The 19344-nt window shown below is 48.7% G+C and overlaps 1 protein-coding gene across 1 annotated transcript in view; it reads right to left on the minus strand.

Moving 5' to 3' along the window:
* LOC148021061 (uncharacterized) overlaps positions 1-19089 on the minus strand; it is a 52832-nt gene extending 33743 nt beyond the window's left edge. The window contains exon 1 of the mRNA XM_087698912.1: positions 18331-19089. Coding sequence (XP_087555038.1) covers positions 18331-18915 — 585 coding nt within the window. The 5' untranslated portion in view covers positions 18916-19089. The remainder of the gene's footprint in view (positions 1-18330) is intronic.
* Positions 19090-19344: the final 255 nt, after the last annotated feature.

Below are 19344 nucleotides of genomic sequence, written 5' to 3' on the forward strand. Positions count from 1 at the left end.
TAGTCATTGGAATTCTGAAGTTGCGTAGCTAGTACAAACAACATTCATTAGGACTATAACTATGATGCCCTGATATCCGTCCGATAGTGACTATGTTTATCAATCCTATTTGGATTGGACTAGATCCGAACATGGCTTCGGCTCCCAAAGGCAAGTAGAGAGGTCAAGGGATTGAGAAGATCAAGTCACAATGAAATACCACTACTCCTTTGAAAGAAGGCTAGGTTATCCATCAATATAAGTGACTAATGGAACTTATGTCTTGTATAGTGTTAAAACCCCTAACAAATGCCTTAGCTGAAAGAAGGGTGTGTTAAATAATTTTTATATGGAATCACTCTTGATCCCAAGGCGGAGAGCGAATATGCGATGGATAGTTATCGCGACTATCCCTGCAATGTTTGGAAAAGGACACCATTGCTTCTGTTGATTGAGTTGATTGATTGAATAACATTCTAAATGCTTTTGCATTAAACTGATTGTTGGAATGTGATCTGGATGATTATTCCAAGTGCTTGTATTTGATGGTAAATGCATGGCAGGGGTCTATAATGACAAGAGCCATGGGAATGAAGGAATGTTCTTCTTGGAAGATGATATTAGACTGATTGCCTTGATTGTGCTTGATTCTTAATTAAAATAATTAAGGAATGATATTTTGCACAGGTGGATCATCTTCAAGGTTACACTGCGTTTCAACCAAAGAGAGCACTGCACGATTCGCGGACCGAAGGTCGAGTGGTGAAAAGGCCAACCACGGAAAGTGTGCCTCACTCCTAGGTCACTTGGGGTCAATGGAGCTCTGGACACCCCTTGCCGAGTCCGAAACAAAGCTGTAGACTGCCTGAGCCCAACATCTGGGGCATTGAAAGATCTTATTCTAGATACTAGATAAAAATTATGGTGCCATGTGATTTGGACCAGGACTTCTGTTGAACAGAAGGGATACATAATTCTCATGTATGGGCAGGAGAGAAAGATTAACCTAAAGATAAGTTAAAGAACTTGTTTTTAAAAAAGGCTGCTTGTTTTTGTTTTCGTGTTGGTGCTGTAAATTATGCGAACGAACCCTGTTCCCTAAAAGGGTTAATTAAGGAGCTGATTTTAAGTGTCGCACATGAATGTGGTAGGACCTAATTAGAAAACTAAAGCCATCAAGGGAAGCAGGTGGGTAAAACCCCGACGGGTCTATCCTACGGTAGGGTGGTCCCAAAGAATTGGGAGGCTTCTCACAAGGTTTTACCGTCGTTCGACCCTAAGATATGGTTAAGTTAGAACCCGATTCATGCTGTTTTAGGGGACCAAAATGGGACTATGCCCTATGGGCAGAGAGACTAAGCCACGCATCCCTCTCCTTTCCCATTCTCTTTGAACCAAGTGTGGTATGCATCCACTTCGGATTGGGTATCCCTGCGTAAAGTAGGATGTCCAGAATCCGACGCTCGGATGCTGTCAAGAGACCTTGTCTACTAGAAACCCAAATTTCAAGTCGGTCCTAGTGGGCTCGGTCGTGGATGTTCCGTTGCAAGGCGGACTCAAGAAACCCTAGGCGACAAACCCGGTGACATTCCATGGGAGTGCTGGGCGGCGTCGCTTAGACTTATCTATCGATGGACCGCTAAAAACGTGCCTGGACAGCCGATAAGCGTGCAGTTACAAACACCCCCAAAAAGGGCTAGTGTCCACATTCTCGTCACTTTTTCAATGGGCACCCACATTGTGGTGCACCACCCTAGATAGTTATGCCTATAAATAGGCAATCACTTCATTCATGTTTTACCACCACCACCACCACTTAAATCATTCTTTACCCCTTCTTCCGTCACTCTGACACTCCTCTCCTCACATCGTTTCTACCCACACCCCTATCGGAGGACATCGCAATTCGTGGCCGCCTTCCACCCTCTTCAGCTAGCACATCTTCCCTTCAGTTGGCAGCAACACTCCTACCTTGGCATCAGTTATCCATAGTCTAGCGTCACCTTCCCCAACCTAGCATCGACATCTTCCTACTTGGCATAACCCCACATCCGGCGTCAATTTCTATAGCCCCAAATTGTTAGCCTGCTCTTTATCATTCTCAGTCTGTCATCTCCTGGTTGTGAGCTCCTGTCAGAGTCTGACAAGAGACAGAGGAGCTCTGTCAATCATTTTAGTGGCTGTCCTGGTTAGTCTGCAGCCTGTGGGTGTCATACAGCCCAAACTGGGCTGTTTTTCTGCAGTCGGCCCATTTTCTGGGCAGGTCGGCCAGATCTGGCCAAAGTCAGCCAGATCTGGCTGGTCGGCCAAATCTGGCCAGGTCGGCCAGATTGGCAGGTCGGCCAGTTTTCTGGCCTGGGGGCTATATATAGCAGTCCCCCCAGTCATTCTAGCATTGTGCTCTGCAGGTTCAGCACTGCCTCCGCCATCTCCGTCTCCAGCATTGGTGACGCCATTGCTTCCAGTCTGTCCTGGTCCCCTCACTGACGCTCCGGGCTGCGTGCAGGGACTGCTCTGTCCATTTCAGTGTATTCAGCATTCATCTCAGTCAGTGCAGACTTTCTTCCTTCATTCTCTGCTTTCTCTCTCCTCTCCTCTGTGTTCATGTTCTTCTTCCGTTGCGCACTCTCACATGGTATCATCGCCTGATTGAGAGCACGGAGGACATACCCTCAGGAGTGAGATACCCTACTGCTGCTGCCAACTGATCAACAACTGCCTAGCGACTTCTACAGGAGGCCTTTCAGCCTGCATTTTGCTGCCCACGCTGACTGCAGAGGCTGCCACGTCATCCAGCGACGCAGAAACCCTGCGTTTTCCACCAGGCTGTCCCTCCTTCTGCTGGGCGACCTCCCTACAGGCTGCGTTTTGCTGTTCTGCTGGTCGCTACCACTCCAGGCGGCACATTTCCTGCTGGCGACTTCTGTCCGGGCTGTTTCCTGGTGCTGGTGGTCTCTTCTCTGGTGCTCGATATCAATTATCTTTGTGTTTTGCAGATCCAGGTGTTTGTACGCATTCTCTGCCTGCGTCTTGGTGGTTGGTGACCACATTGCTGGTCATATTTCGACATCGGCACAACTTTCTTTGGTATTTTGCAGATTGGAAGATGTCTTACCAGTTTTCAGGCTTTGAAGACTCAGAGGATGAACTTCTTTCTCATCATTCCTCTGAGCGGAGGCGGGATTATCGTGAGGTTCGACGTCAGGAAGAACCTCCTCGCACTCGTCCTTCTTTAGTCCATGCATCTCAGAGGGTTCCATCTACCGCGAAGGTTTCTTCCGTGAAGACTGCTTCAGATGTGCGGATGCCTTCCTTGATTCCCTCTATTCAGGTGCCGATTCTCCCTTCCTTTCCAAAGGAAGATAAGTTGGATGGTTCCAACTACTCCCTCTGGTCATGCAAGGCAGCCTGCATCCTTGATACATTTGACCTTTTCGAGCTTGTTTCTTCACCCATCGACCGTCCCTCCGTGGATTCGTCAGACGGCACCTCTATGGACCGTGCAGCCTTATGGGATCGGCTCAACTCTCGAGCCCGTTCCTTTCTTTTTATGAGTCTCCATGATTCCGTTCTTGTACATGTTCACAGGTTACAGACCGCGGCGGAAGTGTGGAAGAAGCTTGCGTTTTTGTATCAGCACAAGACATTTGCCCACAAGATTTCCTTGGAGAAGAAGTTGCGGATGCTCAGTCTTGATGGTTCTCCTTCCATGAAGGAGCACATCACGAAGATGGAGGATATGCGAGGCGAGTTAGCCTCTCTTGGTCGTCTGATATCATCTGAGGATATGGCGATGATTCTGTTGACTCAGCTGCCATCACCCCGATATGATATCTTCTACACCAGCCTCATCACTTCGAGGACCCGTGAGACACTTCTATGGGAGGAGCTTTCCCCGCTTGTCTTGGAGCATGACGAGCAGCTCAAAGAGGTGGGAGCCAGTGGCTCCACCAAGGCATTTACGGCCGGCACAGGTGGCGGCAAGAAGAAGAAACAAAAGAAGAAGAAGGCCAAGGACAAGAAGGAGGAGGACAAGAAGGATGCGAAGGAGAAGAAGCCCAAGTGTCCCCATTGTGGGAAGGGCACTCATCCCGAGGAGAAGTGTTGGCAGAAGTATCCCCATTTGAAGCCTAAGGAGAAGGACTCGAAGGCGGCCCCAGCCACAACAGAATCTGCGTTTGTGCATGTCTTTGTTGAGGAGGATACAGCCCTAGCTTCTACCACACAGGAGAAGCCTTGGCTCGTCGACAGTGGAGCATCTTCACATATGACCTTCCGTCAGGATTGGCTTCAGGATCTTCGTTCCAGAGGGGGTACAATCACCATTGGTGACAATTCTACAGTCCCTCTTCGAGGCGTGGGGACTTTACCTATGTTTTCTGACAGGCGGTCTTCCTCCGCCAAAGTTCTCTATGTCCCTGATTTGGGTTTTAACCTATTATCTGTACATGGCCTTACTCAGTTAGGTACCCGAGTCATTTTTACACAGGATGCAGTCACAGTGGAGGATGCTTCTACCGGTGATGCTCTTTGGACAGGTACACAGGAGGGTGGGCTTTATACGCTCACAGCCTTGGCTGCACGGACTTCCCATGAGCTTGGGCTGCTTTGGCATGCTCGGTATGGTCATTTGAACCTCGATTCTCTTCGCCGGGCTTCTAGGAGGAAGATGGTGGAGGGACTTCCTGATTTCCCTCCTCTTCACACTTTGTGCCCCAGCTGCTTGAGGGGCAAGCAGCACAGGCAGCCTCACCCTCAGGTTGCTTCTAGGAGGGCTACTTCTCCGCTTGAGTTGGTTCACACCGACCTTTGCGGACCTATGGGCACGGCCTCCCTTGGGAAGGCCAGGTATTTGATGCTGATTGTGGACGACTTTAGTCGTTATGTGTGGCCTTATTTCTTGGAGTACAAGAGCGAGGCGTACTCCCGTTTCTATGAGTGTCAGGTGTTTGTGGAGACCCAAACAACTTCCAAGATGTTAGAGATCATAGTCTGTTTGGTGGGCAAGCAGGCCTGCACAGTCGGACCAGCAGGCTGCTGCACAGTCGGACTGTGCAGTCGGACTGCCACGTGGCAGTCCGACTGCCTGCAGCTGACTTACTCCAGGCTGCACCCTATTTCTGGCGCCCCATTTCAGGCAGTTTTTCGGCTATATATTGCCGACGTTTCCAGCAGTCTGTCCATTCTTCTCTGTCGCAGATTACAGACCGGTGCCGTGCAGATTTCTGTCTCTGTTCACAGATTTCAGACAGCAGACAGTGCAGACTGCAGCAGACTTCGAGGTGGACAGCAGGTCGCATCGTGGAGGTGGAGACACGCAGTCCAACGCGCTGCGCCCATGTATATCTTTGTATTCAGCATTCTTTATACAGCAGATCTTCATTGTACACTGTCTCTTTCTCTCCCTTTTCTCTCTGCGTTCTCTCTCTCTCAGTCCTACGCTTCCGCACCGCTACACTCTGACATGTATCAGAGCAGTGTTTGAGGGCTGACTAAGCGCAGAATCAACCTGAAGAGGAGTTTCCATCGCGACACAAATTTACGTTTTTTGCGTTTAAGGGCAGACAGGAGGGCTGCGCCTTGGAACAAGGCTGAAACGAGTGTGGGCGCACAGGAAAGGAGTACAGGTGGTGGATTTGCTGCTGTTTACTGCTGTTTGACGCGGAGAAAGTTTGAGTTTTCAACCTAAAAGTGCAGGTTTTGCCTTTTCATCGCCTCCAGCGGGTGAAAAAGCTTCGGGACGCGGAAGAGCCTTAGCAGGCTGAGTTTACTCAGTCAGAGGGGGCTGCTTTTGCGTTTGAGAAAGCATTGTAGGTGAAGATGTCTACAGAGATGGACTTGGAGTTCCAGGCGATTATGGACCGGAACGTGCCTGTCTTACCGGCTCTTCCTACAGATCAGAAGCTCGACGGCGACAACTACCGCATTTGGCGCGTTATGATGTTGGCCATTCTTGAGTCCTATGATTTGGCAGAGTTGGTACAGGAAGATATTGACCGGCCTTCGGGAGAGATGAGTCCAAACTCTCTTCCGATGCTCGTGCGGAGTTGGCCAGGGCCCAGTCTCATTGGGACAAACTGAATGCCAGGATTCGATCCTTTCTCTTTCTATCATGCACTACAACCGTGATCGCTCACATCGAGCACTTGACGGTGGCTCGTGAGATATGGCTGGAGCTTGATCAAATGTACAATCGGATGACCCTGATGAAGAGGGTTTCTTTGGAGGTCCAGATGCGGACTTTGTCCGTCAATAAGTCTTCTTCGCTAAGGGAACACATTAACAAGCTAAGGCAACTACAGATGCAGGTTCAGAATGCGGGGAAGCCGATTTCCTCCGAAGACATACATGGCGATCACACTATTGTCCCAGTTGCCGCCACGATTCGGTACATTTTACTCTGCCCTTATTGCTTCGGGGCGAGAGTCTACTCTTCGGTGGGAAGAGTTGGTTCCTATGGTCTTGGACCAAGAGGAACAGTTAAAGGGACAGAATGCTTCCAAGACGGAGGCGTTGACAGGTCAAGCCTCTCAGAAGAAGGGAAAGGACCAAAAGAAGAAGAAGGGGGATAACAAGTCCAAGAAGGACAAGGAGAAGGACAAGGACAAAGACTCCACATGTCATATTTGTGGAAAGACTGGCCATTGGAAGAAGGATTGCCCTGACAAAGACTCGAAGGACACCAAGAAGAAGGAAACCAAGGATTCTGGAGCGGTGGCTGCACCCTCATCAGCTGCATTTCTACATCTAGTTGTCATTGAGGACGCTTCACCGAATGCTTCTGATGCTGCGATGACGGATCACCAAGCTCGAGAGTGGATTGTTGACAGTGGTGCCTCACGGCACATGACTCCTTTATCAGATGGTGTTGCCCAGCTGCGACCTTCGCGTGGGCAGGTTCTCATTGGAGACAGCTCTTCAGTTTCTATTGCAGGTCGGGGTAAGATGCAGCTTATTCCGGATGGACGAGGTGGCACCCATACCTCAGAGGTTTTGCATGTACCGGGATTAGGGTACCATCTCCTTTCAGTTCATAAGATTTGCTCCCTTGGTCTTTTGGTGGAGTTTAACAGTTTTACTGTGTGAATCCTTGATCGTGAATCGAGGAAGGTTCTATCATCTGGATATGAGGAGAACGGCATTTACAAACTGAAGTCTTCCACTGCCCTCTCTACTCTTCTTCTTACCTCACAGTCACAGTCTGAATTATGGCATGCTCGGTTTGGTCACCTGAACTATGACTATCTTCAGAGGGCGTCACGTGGACAGCTTGTTCGAGGGTTGCCGGATATAGTGGTGAGCCAGCAGCCATGTGTCTCCTGCATACGGGGGAAGCAGCATCGGGATGCCATTCCCCACACAGCTTCGCGGCGGTCTACTTCACCGATGGAGCTAGTATCTACGGATCTATGTGGCCTGATGAGGACTGAGTCCCTGCGTGGGAGCTCGTACTTCATGCTGATTGTGGATGACTACAGCAGGATGATATGGGCCTACTTTTTGGCACTACAGGTCAGTAGCTTTCTCGCACTTCAAGGATTGGCTTCTCTTTGAGGAGAACCGATCAGGCCGGAAGTTGAAGACCTTGCGATCCGACAAGGGAGGTGAATTTGTGTCTAATGAATTTGCTCGGTTTTGTGCAGATAGAGGAATTCACCAGGAGTTTGCCAATACCAATACTCCTCAAGAAAATGGTATTCTAGAACGGAAGAACCGCAGTGTGATCGAGATGGCGCGCACCATGATGGAGCACCGACAGACCCCTCAGGTTCTGTGGGCCGAGGCTGTGGCTACTACAGTCCACATCCTTAATCGATCCCCTACTTCGGCCGTGGAAGGGATGACTCCATTTGAGGCTTATTTTGGGACGAAGCCAAATGTTTCTTACTTTCGGGTCTTTGGGTGTGATGCCTATGTTCACATTCCCAAGGCTCACCGTGACAAATTTGAAGCGGCTTCCCGAAAACAGGTATTTATTGGCTACAGCTCCCAGTCCCGAGGCTACCGACTGTATGATCCCGTCAAGCGGGATGTATATACTAGCCGTGATGTGCGGTTTGTGGAGGTTCCGGCTTCTTCAACGGGTGAGGAGCACCCCGTTCTTGGAGATCCAGGGGAGAGTTTGGCTCCTTCTACAATTCCACTGGAGCCTGTGCCGTTTGATTATGATTCTGTTTCTGACACAGAGTCTACTGTTCCACCGGATCCTTCTGCGGAGTTACCACCGGTGGACATTCCAGAGTCTTCTACTGATAGAGAACGACGAGGGGAGGTTCGGCCTCCTCCTCGCTGGGCCCGTGACACACTCCGTGATTCAGGGATCGAGGGGGTTCCTGAGGAGTGGGGACCGCAGGATGGTCCGCGGCGGTCACGGAGACACCAGGCGCATTCTTCGGAGCTTGTTTGCTCCAATTATTGTTTGATGTCCTGTGTTATGCAGGATCGAGAGCCCACCTCCGTGAAGGAGGCTTTACAGTCCGCCCCATGGAAGAAAGCTATGGAAGCTGAGTTGGAGGCTATTGAGAGGAATGGCACTTGGTCACTTGTGCCACGCCCCCCGAAGAAGAAGGTGATTGGAGTCAAGTGGGTCTTCAAGACCAAATATCTCAGTGATGGTACTTTGGATAAGCACAAGGCTCGCCTTGTTGCTAAGGGTTTTGCCCAGCGCCCAGGGATTGACTGTCATGACACCTTTGCTCCTACAGCTCGTATGGCCACCATTAGAGCTGTTCTTGCTTTGGCTAGCCATAGGAGATGGCCTGTTTATCAGCTGGATGTGAAGTCGGCCTTCCTGAATGGTGATCTGAAGGAGGAGATCTACGTTGAGCAACCTCCTGGCTTTGGTTCTTCAGATGGGAAAGTCTACAGGTTGAAGAAGGCCCTGTATGGTCTCAAGCAGGCCCCGCGAGCTTGGAACGAGAAGATTGATTCGTTCCTCCAGACTCAGTTGGGATATCGGCGGTCCAAGGCCGATCCGCAGCTGTATGTTCACACTTCCGAGGATGGTTGTGTGCTGTTTGTATTATATGTTGATGATTTGATTGTCACAGGTGATGATGCACAGCAGGTCAAGGAGACAAAGTCAGCTTTACATCGGACGTTCGAGATGACGGATTTGGGGCTACTCCATTTCTTTTTAGGACATGAGATTTATCAGTCTCAGAGGGGGATTTTTCTCTCCCAACAGAGATATGTACAGGAGCTCTTGGTGTCTTTTGAGATGGAAGATTGTCGGGCCCTCTCTACTCCTATGGATCCGAACTGGAAGGCCACTTCCCACTCAGCTTCTCCTTTGGCGGATGCTTCCCGCTATCGACAATTGATAGGGTCTTTGATTTGGCTTCTCAACACCAAGGTTGATCTATGTTTTGCTGTTGGGCTCTTGGCTGGGTTCATGAGTGAACCTAAGACGGTGCATTGGCAGGCTGCTCAGAGGATACTTCGGTATCTGAGGGGGACGTCTGATTTGGGGATTCATTACCCCGCAGGGACAGATGGGTCAGATCTTGTACTTGCAGGTTGGAGCGACTCGGATTGGGCCGGTGACGTGGACCACAGGCGGTCTACAACAGGTTACTGCTTTACTTTGGGTGCAGGTGTTATTTCATGGAGTAGCAAGAAGCAGCCCACGGTAGCCCTTTCGTCTACTGAGGCGGAGTATCGGGCCGCGTCTTCCACCACATGCGAGGTTGTGTGGCTTCGGAGATTGTTGGAGGAGCTTGGGTGCCCCCAGACTCGTCCTACGTTGCTGCGATGTGACAATGAGAGTTGCATTGCCTTGGCGAGAAACCCTGTTTTTCATGCCCGGACGAAGCACATTGAGATTCAGTACCATTTCATCCGAGAAAAGCTTCTGGATGAGACCATCACTATGGAGTATTGCAAGACGGAGGATAATCTTGCGGATTTGTTTACAAAGGCGCTTCCTCAGGCTCTCCTTCGGCAACATTCCAAATCCCTCAGGCTTTTGCCCTGCCCAGGCTCTGAGAGGGGGTGTTAGAGATCATAGCCTGTTTGGTGGGCAGGCAGGCCTGCACAGTCGGACCAGCAGGCTGCTGCACAGTCGGACTGCCACGTGGCAGTCCGACTGCCTGCAGCCGACTTACTCCAGGCTGCACCCTATTTCTGGCGCCCCATTTCAGGCAGTTTTTCGGCTATATATTGCCGACGTTTCCAGCAGTCTGTCCATTCTTCTCTGTCGCAGATTACAGACCGGTGCCGTGCAGATTTCTGTCTCTGTTCACAGATTTCAGACAGCAGACAGTGCAGACTGCAGTAGACTTCGAGGTGGACAGCAGGTCGCATCGTCGAGGTGGAGACACGCAGTCCAGCGCGCTGCGCCCGTGTATATCTTTGTATTCAGCATTCTTTATACAGCAGATCTTCATTGTACACTATCTCTTTCTCTCCCTTTTCTCTCTGCGTTCTCTCTCTCTCAGTCCTACGCTTCCGCACCGCTGCACTTTGACACAGGGTTCGTGGCGTTCGAGTGATCACGGTGGCGAGTTCACTTCTCACCTTTTCTCTCAGTTTTGCAGGGATCATGGTATTCGGGTGGAGTATTCCCATCCGAACACACCATCAGAGAATGGTGTGGTGGAGCGTGCGAATCGGACCATGGTGGAGATGGCCCGATCTATGCTGGAGCATAGGAGTCTTCCTCATTTCCTTTGGGGTGAGGCGGTGGCTACAGCGGTGCATATTCGCAACCGCTCTCCGACTTCGGCATTACAGGACATGACTCCGTATGAGGCTTTCTTTGGGAAGAAGCCTTCCGTGTCCCATTTTCGCATCTTTGGGTGCGATGCTTTTGTCCATGTGGACAAGAAGAAGAGGAAGACGAAGTTCGACTCTAAGTCGAGAAAGCTTATCTTCGTTGGTTATAGTACGACCACAAAGGAATATCGGCTCTACGACCCGACGACGCGGAAGGTTGAGGTGAGCAGGGATGTGATCTTTGATGAGGCTTCGGCCTCTGAGGATCCGATTGATGGTTCCATTACAGATGTTTCTTCGTCATCTACGGACCCTCCCCCACCTTCTCTCCCTTCACTTCCTTCCAGGATACCCCTTAGCACCCCCCCTATTCCTCCGCCTTCGGCTTCCCTTTCCCCTTTGGTGGATGTGACTCCGTCTTCTACGAGCTCTTCCACCGCCACTTCGGGATCTTCACGGGATACACAGCCTTCTTTAGATGCGGAGGATCTACCTTCACTCCGTGAGGGGGAGTCCCTCTCCGATTTGGGTGCTTTGCACGTTCCGGAGACCCCCCGGTCTCCCTCACAGCAGCACGAATCTCTCAGGATTCCTTTATGGTATCGCCGGCTCATGCAGGATTCAGGTGTTACTCACTTTCCTGCTTCTTCTACAGGTCCACGTCGATCAGCACGTTTACAGGCCCAGCGGGATAGTTCACTATGTGTGAACTATGCTCTTATGTCACAGATTCTTCAGGATTCCGAGCCTTCCACTGTGGAGGAGGCTCTTGCACAGGATATTTGGAGACAGGCTATGCAGGCCGAGCTCGATTCCATCGAGCGAAACCATACGTGGGAGCTTGTTCCGCGTCCCGCGAAACGGAAGGTGATAGGTGTGAAATGGGTCTTTAAGACCAAGTATCTTGCAGATGGCTCCTTGGACAAGCATAAGGCGAGGCTTGTTGCCAAGGGCTTTGCACAGCGTGCAAGTTTGGACTACTTCGAGACTTTTGCTCCTACAGCCAAGATGTCCACCATTCGAGTTCTTTTGGCTCTTGCTGCTCACCACCGTTGGCCTGTTTATCAGATGGACGTCAAGTCTGCTTTTCTGAATGGCGTTCTTGAGGAGGAGATTTATGTTTCACAGCCTCCTGGTTTTCTTGTGCGGGGGAAGGAGGATCATGTCTACAGGCTGCGGAAGGCTCTTTATGGCTTGAAGCAGGTTCCTTGTGCTTGGTACCAACGGATTGACCGCTTCTTTCTACAGAGTGGCTTTGCGCGCTCCGCTTATGATCCCAACCTCTACTTACGGGTTGTGGATTCTCTTTCAGTGTTCCTTATCTTGTATGTGGATGATCTTATCATTACAGGGAGCGACACTCAGCAGGTGGAGCATACACGGTCCATTCTTCAGCAGGAGTTTGACATGACGGATCTAGGGATCCTTCACTTCTTTCTAGGCCTGGAGATCTATCAGATGGCACAGGGCATTTTTATCTCGCAGCACAGGTACATCTCCGAGCTTCTTTCGGAGTTTGATATGGCTGAGTGTCGGCCTATCTCATGCCCCATGGACCCCGAGTCCAAGCTTTTGACAGCTGGAGTTCCCCTTCCAGATCCCACCCGTTACAGGTGCCTTGTCGGCTCTCTTATCTGGCTGCTTCACACTCGGCCGGATATCTCTTTTGTGGTGGCTTTATTGTCTTCTTTTATGCAGACTCCTACCCAAGATCACTGGCAGGCCGCCTTGCGGGTTCTTCGCTATTTACAGGGGACTCGATCCTTCGGGATCATGTATGGAGATGGGATTACCCTTTCTGGATGGAGTGATTCTGATTGGGCTGGTGATGTGGATTCGCGACGATCCACTACAGGTTATGCTTTCACCCTTGGATCCGGTGCTGTCTCTTGGAGCAGTAAGAAGCAGCCTACTGTGGCACTTTCTTCTACAGAGGCTGAGTATCGGGCCCTATGTTCGACCGCTATGGAGGCAGTTTGGCTCCGTCGCTTACTCGCGGAGATTGGCTTTTCCCAGACCAGACCTACGGAGCTGCGCGTGGATAACTAGAGTGCTCTTGCTCTGGCCAAGAACCCGGTGTTTCATGCTCGCACGAAGCACATTGAGGTTCAATATCACTATGTTAGAGAGCGGATCGTGGATTCGGAGCTGGTGTTGGTCTATTGTCCTACGGCGGACAATGCAGCTGATCTCTTTATGAAGCCTTTGCCTCAGGCTTCTTTGCTTCATCACATGCGGTTCTTGGGTCTTCAGACTCTCCCAGGATCTGAGAGGGGGTGTTAGCCTGCTCTTTATCATTCTCAGTCTGTCATCTCCTGGTTGTGAGCTCCTGTCAGAGTCTGACAGGAGACTGAGGAGCTCTGTCAGTCATTTTAGTGGCTGTCCTGGTTAGTCTGCAGCCTTGGGTGTCATACAGCCCAAACTGGGCTGTTTTTCTGCAGTCGGACCATTTTCTGGGCAGGTCGGCCAGATTGGCAGGTCGGCCAGTTTTCTGGCCTGGGGGCTATATATAGCAGTCCCCCCAGTCATTCCAGCATTGTGCTCTGCACGTTCAGCGCTGCCTCCGCCATCTCCGTCTCCGGCATTGGTGCTGCCATTGCTTCCAGTCTGTCCTGGTCCCCTCACTGACGCTCGGGGCTGCGTGCAGGGACTGCTCTGTCCATTTCAGTGTATTCAGCATTCATCTCAGTCAGTGCAGACTTTCTTCCTTCATTCTCTGCTTTCTCTCTCCTCTCCTCTGTGTTCATGTTCTTCTTCCGTTGCGCACACTCACACAAATACCTACGTTTTTGGGTTGACAAGCCTTCACAGGTTGCATTTACCCTCCTAATGGTTGTCCCTTCATCACACATCATCATCCATCCCCTAGCATCAGCATCTGGGCTGCTTTCCCTACATTTGACAGATCTAAAACACTCTAGGACTTGCATTTTACTGCCCAAGCGATCTCTTGACATCTAGGGACTGCCTTTTGCTCCCTCAATAGCTGGCGATCATCTTCCACATCTCCAATGGCATCAAAGGAATACCAATTGCTTCCTCGACAATTGTCCACCTTCCAATGATTACTTCGATAGCCCACTACCCAGAGGATCGCATTTCGCTCCCTTCACTGTACAAATTCCCACAAATGTTGCCACCTGATTTAGACAGAACAATGCAGTTATCTTTTGAGCTTCGGCTCTACTATATTAGTTTTTCTTCTCATAGCGTAATTCAATGTATCATCACCATATTCTCGTGTTTTTGAGTTTCTCCTCTCTCGGTATTTGACACACTATGTTTCTCCCCGCAACCCCTACTATCTCTCCGGTCTCTGTCATTTTTTGACATGGTATCAAAGCCAAAGGCAATTTCCCCTTCATTTCTACTACATCACTAGAAGACAAAGATACCCTTCTCTTCCTCTCTCACCCAACCTTCCTTTTACAGGTTGCCACTCTAATGCTCTAACTCCACACACAAATGAACAGACCATTGGGCGCTCCTCTTCTAGCATCACTAGAAACCTCACCGATGCTTGTCGACATAGACCTTTGCTCCCTACCCCATTGGAGTATATATATCTATCCCCAGGTACTCATGCCACATCTCCCTTCTGGAAAACAAAGTTTATCCTACAATGGCTTCGGCTTTTAGATTTTTATGCTGAAGGCAATAAAACACATCTGATGCACACTAAGCCCTTTCGAGCCACGAGGATCGACTGGTACCACGGCCTCCGCACGATTGCTACAATGCGCTATAGAGGTTACTTCTACTTCTTTCAAGATTTCAAGAATGCCACCTCAACAATCTGCGGTTCTACAATCCGCTCTGCCAAAAGACAGTGATTGTTGAATACCATCCCCTTGGGAGTCCGCTCCACTAAGAGACTGAATGTTGCCTCAGCCTGCGCCTCATCTTTCTTCGTCCTCAACTACTCAGGTTCAAGAGGCCACCTCTGGGAGTTCTTAGACATCTTTGATACCCTAGATACCTTCTTCAACATGACCAATAGCACTTCCTTCATCATCAAATGATTCGGAGCCCATAATCCATGAGTTTTTAGATTCCCTCTCTCGTCGAAGGGGATTTAGAGAGGGGATGTACTTTGCTAGCCCTTTACAAGGGCTCCTCCTTCGGCTTCCGAGGGGGCCCCTGCATCTTCACCCTTAAAGGGGACACCTACTCATGCCGTTCCTCACCCACCGTTTACTATTTGGAGATGGCTATCTTCGAGTAATCATTTCTCCTATTGATAATCAAGATCTTCAAGTACCACTTACATCGGGGCCTTAGAGGTTTAACCGCAACTTGGTGACGAGGCCTTCGAATTCCTTCCAACATGGAGTTACAGAACTAGGGGCTTCTCTTCCGAGGTGGAGTCAGCTTCTACAATTCATCTCATCCACTGTGTCTTTCTACGAGTTATCTTTCAAGTAAACATCTTGGATCTCCAAGATCCTCTCCATCTTCTTCGTATCTCTCTTCACCCCTCTTTCTTCATCCCTTTTTGGACCTAAGAGGAGATGTTGAGAAACCACTTCTTCAATTTACACACTTCAATTAGGGTTTCACACTAAAAACCCCAAAAAGAGCTAGTATCCACATTCAAGTGACTTTTTCAATGGGCACCCACACCATGGTGCGCCACCCTAGACAGCTTACACATATAAATAGACAATTACTTCATTCATTTTTTGCGACCACCAACACCACTCCAATTATTCTTCACCCCTTCTTCCGTCACTACGACACTCCTCTCCTCACGTTGTTGTTGCCCTCACCCCTTTTTGAGGGCATCGCAGTTCATGGCCTTCTTCCACCATCTTCAACTAGGTCATCTTCCCTACAATTGGTGACAACACTCCTACCTTGGCATCAGCTCCATAATTGGCGACCTCTTCCACTCCTTTCAGGCTTTACTAGATTTGTGTTGGGCTGCCTAGAGATGACCTCCACATCTAGCATCACCTTCCCTAGCCTGGCATTAGCGTTTTCTTGCTTGGTGTCACCCCACATCTAGCATCAATCTTTGACGCCCCAAATACCTACGTTTTTGGATTGACGAGCCTTCACAAGCTGCATTTACCTTCCTGGTGATTGTCCCTTCATCTGGCGTCGTCACCCATCCCTTGGCATCAACATCTAGGCTGCTTTCCCTATGTTGGACAATGTTGACACAATCTGGAATTTGGGTTTGGTACCCAACCCATCCCCTCAACATCTAACGACTGCGGTTCACTCCCTAGACACCTGATGACCGTCTTCCACATCTCTGACAGTATCAAAGGATTGCAATTCACTCCCTCGACAATTATCATTCACCTTTTGGTGATTACTTCATTAGCCCATTGCCTGGAGAATTGCATTTTGCTCCCTTCACTATGTAGATTCCCACAAGTGGTGCTACTAATTCAGACAAGACACTGCAGTTATTTTCTAAGCTTTGGCTCCAATGTATCAACTTTCCTTCTCATAGCATGATTTAGTGTATGATCATCGTATTCTTCTTGTGTTTCTAAGTTTCTCTCCTCTCTCAGTGTTTGTCATACATGCACTATGTTTCTCCCCACAAACCCTACTATCTCTCTGGTCTCTGTCATTTTTTAACACGAATATGCGACACCACTAGTTTCTGGCCATTCCAACCATCATAAGGCATACACTCAACCAATGCTTTAGTGAGGCTACGATTCAATACATAATAGCCTCAAGCCAAAACTTTGGGGATGACTTATTGTGTGAAAGCATACAATGTGCCATTTCCATCAAAGCGCAATTTGTTCTTTCAGCCACACCATTTTGTTAAGGATGCTGATGTGTAATACCCTTTTCAACCAAAAAGGAGTCGAACTCTCAAAACATGTATTCCCTCCCTCGATTACTACAGAGTGTAATTAGCTTGCATCCATTGCCATTTTCAGCCAAGGCCAAGAAGGTTTTAAAGCATACAAGCACTTCTAATCAATGCATATGCCCAACAATGATGATCATGCCATCAATAAAGGTAGTAAAATACAAGTATCCTTCGATAGATCTAATACACATGGGTCCACAAACATCACAATCCACAAACTATAATATCTCATCACCACACATAGATCCAGCTTTGAGAAATGAAGCACGATGCATTTTGCCAAGTATACAATTTCACATACATTATGAGTAGTTGCTTTCAACAAAGGGAGATCAAGCACCATATTTTTGCTTCTTAGGCGAAGTAGACTACCATAATTAAGATGACCAAATCAAGCATGCCATAACTCGATGCCATCCACAATGACATCCAATTCAAAGCTCGACTCAACGCAGCAATGGAGACTTTGTCTCAACTTACTAAGGTCCCACAATTTGCTGAATTTATGCAGTCCCTGAAGACAGGCAGCAAGGATAAAAAGGAGAAAGCAACTTTTAATGCTTCAAGAAACATGTAACCCCATAATTGGACATGGCACAAAGTCACAATTCACCAAATGCATCTAATGAGCCAATGTAAGTGTTTCCTTTAGGACAACCTCCAAACAGGCATGGGAATATGGAAATGCATACTCTTATGACTTCAGGGCAGCAAGCTGTGTCTCAAAATGTAGGACACCTAAGGTACATTTGTAGTGCTTTTGCGTTTCATACTATGGTTGGGCATACTATTGGTTCTCTTGGTATACATGGGACTAATATATTTGATTCTCAGCCAGCAATGCATGGAATGCAAGGACAGATGTATCCTAGTATCTAAAGGAACAATGGAGTTTGCAATGGAGACAATAGACTATATGACAAACAGATTGAGGCATGAACCACAAAGTCTAGAGTTGATAAAGTGGCTTGAGATAATTGCACTGTCCTCACTACTCAGGCAACAGCACTTCGAAGGAGAATGCTTTGTGGAGGAAGTAAAATGCAGTCATCTGAGCAGGGGGATGCAAAGAAGATACTAGATAAAGTTGGACAGCAGTGAAGGGGACGAAAAGGAGTCCTCCATTGTTGTGGCTGATGACGACGATAATCTGCAAGGGCAGCAATAGGAAAAAGGAAATTGTCTGCTGATGGAAGGACCTGTAGCAGCTAAAATGCAAATGTCTCCTGGCCAGAAATGCCTCCAGAAGGTCTTCAGGGCAACAACAGCAAAAACAAAATTGTCTGCTGATGGAAGGACCTGTAGCAAATGTCTACTGGCTGGAATGCCTCCAAAGAGATATCCAGGGGCAGCAACAGCAGAACCAAAATTGTCTGCTAATTAAAGATGAAGATGACAGCCACAATACTGTGGAGAAAGACAGTTGTACACAGGCAGCAGCCTGCTGTAGGATCAGCAACACAAAACAAAAATGTAGGAGAAGGTTTGGGCTGCCAGAAACGCAGGTTGGCAGCAGGCTACCAATGTCAGGCAGCTACTGGACGGCCGCCAATCTGAGATGAAAACAGCTCCATGTTGCACCAAATGGGACAGCAGCAGCTCCATTGTCTTGGCATCCACTAAGTTTTCGTGAGGTTATCTCCAATAAAGGATATCAAGTTGCTTTTGAGCAGTCTTCTTCACTCTACCAATCCCAACTACAAGATCTCAAACATGACTTGAGACACTACCGTCTTGGCTGTTACCATATAAGAATCAAGGACAAAACATCAAAGGCATGTTAGATAGGCTACCTTGTTCACGTTGCAGTTCTGAGGCCAACCTCGAAACAGGTCCAAGAAGAAATGGAGCATGGTCTTCGAGGTTTTGAACTCCCTGGGACCGAGCCTTACTATCTGCTTCTTGCGGCGGCGGTCATGACTTGCTTTGCTACCATTATCCTCGTTTCTCTCTGATTCTTCTTTTTCATCGTCGTCATCTTCATCAACATCGTCCCCATCGTTCTCTTCTTGATTCTCCTGTTCGTCCTGCCCTTGGCTTTGCTTCTCTTCCGCAAATTTTTCACTTTCTTCAGCTTTCTCCGCTTCCATTTCCATGCCAAATTCTTCCCCATCGTTCTCGTCTTCATTCTCCTGTTCTTCCTGCCCTTGGCCTTGAAACTCTTCTGCAAATTTTTCAGTTTCTTCGACTTTCTCAGTTTCCGTTTCCATGGCGGTCGGTCGCTCTGCATTCTCTCCATCGGCATTTTGAACTTGATCTGTTTCTGCAGAGCTCGGTCCTTTCAAAGCTGCATCTTCTTCTGGGGGCGTATTCTGGCCTTCCGTCTCGGCCTCCATAGATATCGAGAGAGAGAGAGGGAGGGAGTGGGAGGGAGACATTGTTTCTACAACAACGTAAACACTGAATACTCTCCCTCTCCTCTTCTGCCTGTTCTCTTCTCTCCCCCCTGAGGACACAATAGGAAGTTGGCATCTCCCGCTCTAGATTATGTGTACCTGTACCTTTGTGTTTCTGTGTAACCCGTTAGCGTTTAGAGCAGTCCTTAAGGCATCCCTTTAAGCACGTTTCATTCACATGGACGAATTGATATATTTCAAAGCTCTACCCCTATGACGTGTTGTGAGGGTATCCAATACACTACTAGAAATGAAGTCGTATTTATTTTTTTAATGATGAGCTCTTAAGGCAGCTAAGTGTGTATAATTGGTTGGGTTCAATCCAAGGATGAGCCTAACTATTAAATATCTTATATAAGACAAACGCCTTACAGCTCATATTGTTGGTGACTACTACGATATCCAGCTCTT

The sequence above is a fragment of the Lygodium microphyllum genome, chromosome 18 (genome assembly GCF_053477565.2).
Source record: "Lygodium microphyllum isolate KBCC chromosome 18, Lygodium_microphyllum_v1.1.10, whole genome shotgun sequence".
NCBI classification, from domain to species: Eukaryota; Viridiplantae; Streptophyta; class Polypodiopsida; order Schizaeales; family Lygodiaceae; genus Lygodium; species Lygodium microphyllum.